Genomic DNA, 7416 nt, shown 5'->3' on the forward strand with positions numbered 1-7416 from the left:
TTTTTACTTAAAATGGTTTGAATAATAGAAATGTTATCAATTGTTACCAACAGTGCACAACTGGAAAATGCTGGAAAATGCATTTTCTTCTTTAAACCCGAATTATTTTATTTTGAAATATAAACTAAGTTAAGCTTGACTTAGTTATGCTCTGATGCATCTAGTTTTACACCTAGCTTAATACAAGTTCAACTGTATTTTGGGCTATAAAGTGATGATATCATGGTAATATTGTCACTGAGTAGCCTAGTCTACCTTGGAAGAGAAATAACCTTCCTGTAGGGACATAAAGTAATACTCTTGATCAATACCAAAGTATGTTAAATATTATTGAAAGTAGGGCATCGAAGTAGAAGCATGGTGATTCCCTCATCTCAAACAATTTATTGAAACAAAGGCCAACAAATTTCATATGAAAGCCCACAGTCAATGATTAATACACATGATATAAGTTTCAGCCATAGGCAACATGTTCCTCCTCGACCTTGAATGCCAGTTGGAATTCACTTGAATATATGTGGGTTAGTTTTGCCTTGTAAGACAGAAATGACAAGTTACCGTTAGCTCAATTATTTTTTTCTGTGCCTCCAAATACCTTAGGAACACTTGTTTCTGCAGTTGAAAGGGTCTACAGGCCTAAGAATACTTAAACCCCAGTTTACAGTGGTAAAAAAAAACTGTAAAGAAATGAATGGTGATGGTGTGGAAGAACTTACCCTAAAGTTTGCAGAATAGCACCAATGGCGCTTGTGTTACAGAAAAAAGCCTGTCTCATATGGAAACTACAAACCAAATGAAAAGTTACCTTTCAATAGCAAGTGGAATTATGCACATTTACCTAATTTACCACTTTTTACATAACAAACTGTATGACCGTGCAATGCAATGCAACACAGTGTCAGCATAGGACTAGGCTCACCAGGAAATCACTTGTTAAACAATTGGAATAACATACAGAATGGAGTAATTAGCATAAATAGCGGTTTCAGATTTATGTGTATGGATATTTCACAACCTATAATGGATAATGTGTGTTGTGCTGTGCTGTGTTGTGTAAGTAGTAGGCTACATTAGTTGTCCAAACAAATTAATTTAATCGTGAATTAGATGGCTGTTTCCAGCAAGGAGCCTCAGGCACACACTCTTCAGACAGGAACCTCTATCCCAGTCCCTTGACTATCACAGCGATTACGGTTACGTAAACAAACTGCTATGTAGATCAAATGCACCAGAAATGTCACTATTATTAAGATAGAGGTGCTGAAGGAATAGCGATACAGGGTCTTGTGGCAGTAAGTGGTTTGATTGTAGCCAGGATTGTTGTAGTTGGGAGGATAGATGGAGTAAATCCAAACTTGGCCTGGAATGTAGATATAAGATTCTCATTAATCACTGCTTTATTATTATTATTGACAATGACAATTGCACTCATAGATGCACTTATTGCGGTTTTTGTTTATTGTGGTTAGAATTGCTCTTAAAAGCTTCAAAGTGTTTTTGTTTTTTTTACCATGTTGTAAGTCGCTTTGGTTCAATAGTGTCAGCCAAATGTAATGTAATTATTATACGTTATAATTATAGCTTTTTAGCTATAGCATAGCCTATATAACAGCATGTACTGTATTTTATTACAGTTTCAGTATAATACAACTGTAATAAAATACATGCTGTTATAGGCTGCAGGTGCTCAGGTCAGGTGGTTGGGGCTTACCTGTAATGAACCAGCAGAACAGGAGTAAAAACAGGATGATGGTCAATGCCTTACTGAACCAGTGACTCTCTTTCTTAGCAGAGATATCTGAAACCCTGGCACAGATGTACACGAAGACACCGAACACGATCAGAAACACCGGAATTAAGGGCTGCTGGGTACAATCATGAAAGTAGTAGCCACCTGAAGGATGCAGGGATGTGGCATTTTCATTATTATTATTGTTATTATTATTATTCAACAAATACATTGACAGTGACATGGATACATCACACTGGATTACTGCCTGGGGTATAATTTCCTTTATGGGCAACAATATTTTTTTGTGTGGTGTGAAAGCGCTTATCTTGCTCATGGTATTAATAAATGATCCCAAACAAATTAAGTAATTAAATTAGCCTCAATTCTTTAGAGGTGGACTATGTTTGTTGCTTTGCTTGTTGCCAGTAATTGTTCATCTATAAAGGTAGTGCCATTTGATTGTTAGTCCCAGGCAACTAGATAATAATATACGTGAAACACGTAAAACCTATAAAACAACAGATTAAAAAAAAAAATAGGGATCTCACCCATATAGATATAGATAATAGCCACAGGAATAGCTTCGCACTCCACCATATTTGGAGATGTCCTGTGTACATGTGCTCTTCAGACCTTAAATGGGCACATTCCAGATTAGATCACCTTTACAAATTTGCTCCAACATGCATATTGTATGTTTAAGTTTTACTCATGATTTAAAAAGTCTTACATAGTGTCTGCACATTTTCTGGTGGTGCATTGTCATGGTTTGACTTCTTGACTTTCCCCTTGGGGATCAGTAAAGTATCAAGGCCTATCTATCTATCTATCTATCTATCTATCTATCTATCTATCTATCTATCAAAGGTCGAGGTGCATCCGAAATTACAATTTTTCACAGTTGCTCAAACACTAAACCCCATTCTCTGAATCAAATTCTCAAATGCCTGAACACAAAAACACTGTGCATTCTGATGCACTTCTTAATTATATTGATAACCAAACAAGGCGGAAATTGAACACAATTAAAGCACAGTTCCCCATTTGAACACTACCACTCAAAACTGATAACACTTGTGTCTAATGATGTGACAACCAATATAAGTCAGTTCAGAGTTGAAAGAGGCTGGTTGGAGTGTCATATCAACAATGGACAGAAACCAGAGATGCAGGAGACAAGTGCGTGTTACAGTAGAGATGGGGTACAAGGAAGAGGAGGGTGCAGGTAGGAGGAAGAGGATGAAGAGAAAGACAAAGAGTCCCAAGAGTTGCAATACTGTAAATCATGAAATTCGGACAACAATCATTGACCATGTTCTGGTTCATGGGATGCCAACGAGAGAAGCAGGACTTCACGTCCAACCTAACATCAGCAGTTTCTCTGTGGCTTCAATAATCCAAAGTAATAGACTTCAGAAGAGGAATTGTGTAAATGTTCATTATCATGCAGTACAGTAATCACTGAAAGTCCACTGTTACTGCACACTTACTACCCTTTGAGCACAACTCTAAGAGAGTGAAAGGGCTGAGATATCAGTATGTCTAAGTAAGTGTAAATACAGACACAGTACAATATTCCAGTATTGATACTAACTATCAGAGTCTGTGGCTTCACAGTATAAATCACATTCTGTACAGTATCGGCCTGTCTTTCTGTTCACTTACAAAACAATTGATGTATTTCTTCAGAAGATATTTATATACAGTGGGGAGGGCCTCCCATATAGCCAATTTCTGCGCATTAGACGCATCTGTCAGAGAGATGAGGACTTCCACACTGAATCACTGAAAATGCACAATGATTTCATCAAACGTGGATACTCTAAGCAATGCCTGGATGATGCCCTTGCACGAGTCAGAACAGGTCGCCACGAAAGCCAGCCCAGTGACAGACCCAAACCCAAGCGCAGCGATCCCCCTCTCATATGTTGCACGACATATATCCATTAAGCCACCAGATTAAGACGACTATAAGAAAGCACTGGCACGTCCTCCAGGCTGACGCCAAGTGTGCAGAACTCTTTCCTAGTCCTCCTCTTTTTACACACTCTAGATCGGCTAACCTCAAAGACAAACTTGTGCATTCAGACACTTGTGACAAGTCTCATCGTCCTCGCGAACGCCTGGATGATATGACAGGCTTCTTTCCTTGCCGCAATTGCACCTCATGCAAGAACGTCTACAAGTGTGATTCTTTCATCTCTTTTTCGACTGGTAAAAAGTACGATATCCGTAAATTCATAACATGTAATTCAATCAATGTGGTTTACAGTGTTGTGCACGTTCACACTCTTCAGTAACTAGTTCAAAGTTCAGTTCACACACGTGCAAAGTGAACTGTTCACGTTCATAGTTCACCATTTTTAATTTTGAACTAGTTCAAATTCAGTTCATTTGAATGAAAATCTGTTTCTGACGGAATATAGGCTACAGCCACCTGTTGTTCTCATCTAATTGAGAATGTCCGTAAATTGGGCTTTATTTCGCTGGGCAGATACATTTCTTTTAGGTCTATGGCAGATACCGACGCCTAATAAATGCGGCCGCGCATTTATTAATAATTAATAATAAATGCGTCAGCTGTGCATGCCTGACGGCAGAAGAGTGTAGTTTTTACACCGGGGGTATGGAGGAGGCTGCCTTGCTGCATTACCTTACCAGATGGATCAGTGACATACTGTAGGGCTCTTTGAACGCGTTATGCATCCCTCTATCATCACTGACAAGTGCAGAATCTTTCCGCGATTGCATTCATATAGGCCTAGCAGCGGTTCTGTGTACAATGCATCATGCGTAACGTGATCATGGGTAATGTAGTAAGGTAGTGCAAAGCTGTAGTTTAGGAGTGGCGCCCGTGGGCAGTGAGTGTGACAACGACATACTGATTCTGAATTGCCAGCAGATAGTGTCACTCGACTTCTCAGGACAAAATAAATTCTGTAACGTTTAATTGGACATCAACAGTGACGTTCGTCGTTCATTTCCCAAAATCTGAGCGAATTCACGTTCAAATTCATTATTTACAAATGTGTTGCGTTCAGTTCAGCGTTCACAGAAAAATGAGCGTGTTCAATGAACACGTTCTTTTGAACTCGTTCATGCACAACACTGGTGGTTTATGTACTTTATTGTCCATGTGGCTTACAATACACTGGCTGCACACGCAGGCAACTCAGGATCCGCATCAATGAACATCGGAGCGCGATTAACAGAAAGGACGTTAAGTCACCGGTTGCACGGCACTTCACTGAAGCGAATCACACAGTGTCAGATTTAAAATTCATGGGTATAGATAGAGTTTTCTCTACCCGTAGGAGAAGCTGTACTACACAGGCTCTCCTCCAGTGTGAAACTAAATGGATCTTCTATTTGAAAACCTTGCATCCTAAGGGTTTAAATGATGATTTTGATTTAAGTTGTTTCTTGTAACTTAATGTTAACTCCATAACTCGAAATGTCTGCATACGCACTTCAAGACTTCAAAATGTTTTTGTTTATTGATTTATTCTATATGCACTTGTTTTTTTTTAATATTTTTTTATCTCTTTATTTTACTTTATTTCCATTAGTCTGTGTTGTCCAACATACATTATTATTTCTTTGCCATTATAAATAGGTGAACTGTGCCTTTTATAAAAACGGTGAACGTCTACCGAACTAGCCCCTTTTGATTGATGTATGCTGCCGAATAGGCGTTACCTGTATATAAGGAAGTCTTTCCCTATGTTATGGTTGCACTGATGATGGTCTGAAAAGGACCGAAAACGTTTTGCACTGCACGCACTTTTTTTGGGTAGCACTTTTTTGAAATGCAATAAAATCGACTTTTTGCATCGGCTACAGTGGTGTGCGAGTTCCATTCCTCCTGACTGCTGCTGAATATACTAATTTTGGAAGTGACGCACCCATCAGAACTGGATTTACTGGCGCGACACCCTTCCTGTTTTACATATACAGTGGGGAGCACATGTATTTGATACCATGCTAAAGTTGCCTAAAAACAGGAATATAAAATCATCATTTGACAATTGATCTTAATGCCTTAATTAAAAATCAAACCGCTAAGGACAACATTTTCTTTGTGATTAAAGAAAGTATAGTAAATAAATGAATGTTCTTCCTTAAATGCTATAGGGCATAAGTATTTGACCCCTATGTTAAATTCCCATAGGAGCAGAAGGATTTTTTATATGTTTTTTATATGTATTTTTATATGTTTTTAAGGCCAGCTATTTCATGGATCCAGGAAATTATGCATCCTGATAAAATTCCCTTGGCCTTTGGAATTAAAATAGCCCCATATCATCACATACCCCTCACCATAGCTAGAGATTGGCATGGTGTTTTTTCCAGTTGGCCTATTAGCCTGTTTGATGCTCATTGCGCTCAATGCAAATCAAACAGGTTAATAGGCCAACTGGAAAAAAACAGCATGCCGATACACCTTCACTTTCCCCTCTGGCCCTAGCTGGCTGATTTCCGTTGCATAGTGGTAAAAGATGAGATGAGATACACACATATTATGGATTATTTTCGCATTCATGAATGAACCCAACTCACCCCAAGGAGAGGTGTATCTATAATGTTGTGTGTTGTTTCCTCTTGTAATGATGAGTGAATGGTATTACTTTTCCTGCCTGCCCTTTTTAAATGAATTGTTTTGTCACAAACGTAAGCTTCCCTATTCATGTTGTTAGTTTCCTCATCGTGTCAATGACTTCTCTAACTTTCTCCACTCCTTCCCTGTCCTCTACATAATACATGTGTGTGTGTGTGTGTGTGTGTGTGTGTGTGTGTGTGTGTGTGTGTGTGAGTGTGTGTGTGTGTGTGTGTGTGTGTGTGAGTGTGTGAGTTAGTGAGCACACATGTGTGTGTCTGTGTGGGCTTTCAGTGCTAAGGTCGAATACTGATACTTTGCCGAAGTGGTCATTTGTACGCATTCCATCTTGCAAATGCACTTAAATTCAGTTTAATTCAATGTGTACAACAATCAGACTGAAGGTATGGTTTCACAGTCAATGAGATAGACAAGACACAATAGTCAAAGTATCAGGACACTGTATAGCCTATAGCAAGAATGTTGAATGGCATTAATTATACATTATTCAGTGTGCAAGCTGTTTAACATGTATCATGCAATTGTGATAGCGTATAGAGTAGGCTATGTATATGTTTTTTTGTTCCAACATATTTCTTAATTGTTTCAAAAGACAGTTCTGTTGCGCTGTTGTATACTGTCAAATTGAGACATCCTTATTTTGAATAAAATGAAGAAATCTTCGATTTTCAACTTTTTCTCATCTGCAGAAATTAATTGATCTCGTTCAATCTTCAGACAGGTATGTCAGGAATGTGTCCCTTGTCTATTAAAACAATGACGACAAACACAAGCATCCCACGACCACTGTAGAACAAAAACAAGAGCAATGCCCTAGCTATTGGGATATCAGTGTAGTGGTCCAGGGGGTATAGGGATGCAAGACGCTGTGGCAGAAAGGCTCCTTCATCACCAATAAGGCTGTCTGATTGGAGGTAGTGTTGCAGTTTGAAGGGTAATCAGGGTCACATTTGGATCATCTGTGGCACAATTCCGATCTGCAACATGGACATGTAAACAGGAAAAAAAGCACATGGATTCCAATATGTGCTGATCGGATTTAGGCCTCATTCATATGTGTAAATAA

At 38.7% G+C, this 7416-nt stretch overlaps 1 protein-coding gene across 2 annotated transcripts; it reads right to left on the reverse strand.

The window, feature by feature from the left end:
• Window positions 1-527: 527 nt before the first annotated feature.
• Window positions 528-6332, reverse strand: LOC134060546 (transmembrane protein 272-like). Of its 2 annotated transcripts, XM_062517275.1 has the most exons (4): window positions 6293-6332; window positions 2281-2365; window positions 1712-1894; window positions 528-1360 (listed from the first exon to the last, which is right to left on the reverse strand). In XM_062517275.1, the coding sequence occupies exons 2-4, from the start codon at window positions 2327-2329 to the stop codon at window positions 1146-1148; spliced, it is 447 nt and encodes a 148-aa protein (XP_062373259.1). In that variant the 5' UTR covers window positions 2330-2365; window positions 6293-6332; the 3' UTR covers window positions 528-1145. The 2 variants fall into 2 exon arrangements, with proteins under 2 accessions (XP_062373259.1, XP_062373260.1); XM_062517276.1 differs by lacking the exon at window positions 6293-6332 and having other exon boundaries at window positions 1712-1798; window positions 2281-2449.
• Window positions 6333-7416: the final 1084 nt, after the last annotated feature.

The sequence above is a fragment of the Sardina pilchardus genome, chromosome 16 (genome assembly GCF_963854185.1).
Source record: "Sardina pilchardus chromosome 16, fSarPil1.1, whole genome shotgun sequence".
Taxonomy (NCBI): domain Eukaryota; kingdom Metazoa; phylum Chordata; class Actinopteri; order Clupeiformes; family Clupeidae; genus Sardina; species Sardina pilchardus.

Coding starts and splice junctions, on each gene's coding strand:
- LOC134060546 (XM_062517275.1), bottom strand. CDS start 2,329: ATGGTGGAGTGCGAAGCTATTCCTGTGGCTATTATCTATATCTATATG. Junction 1,895..2,280: donor TATTATCTATATCTATATGG/GTGAGATCCCTA, acceptor TGCATCCTTCAG/GTGGCTACTACTTTCATGAT. Junction 1,361..1,711: donor GTTCTGCTGGTTCATTACAG/GTAAGCCCCAAC, acceptor TCTACATTCCAG/GCCAAGTTTGGATTTACTCC.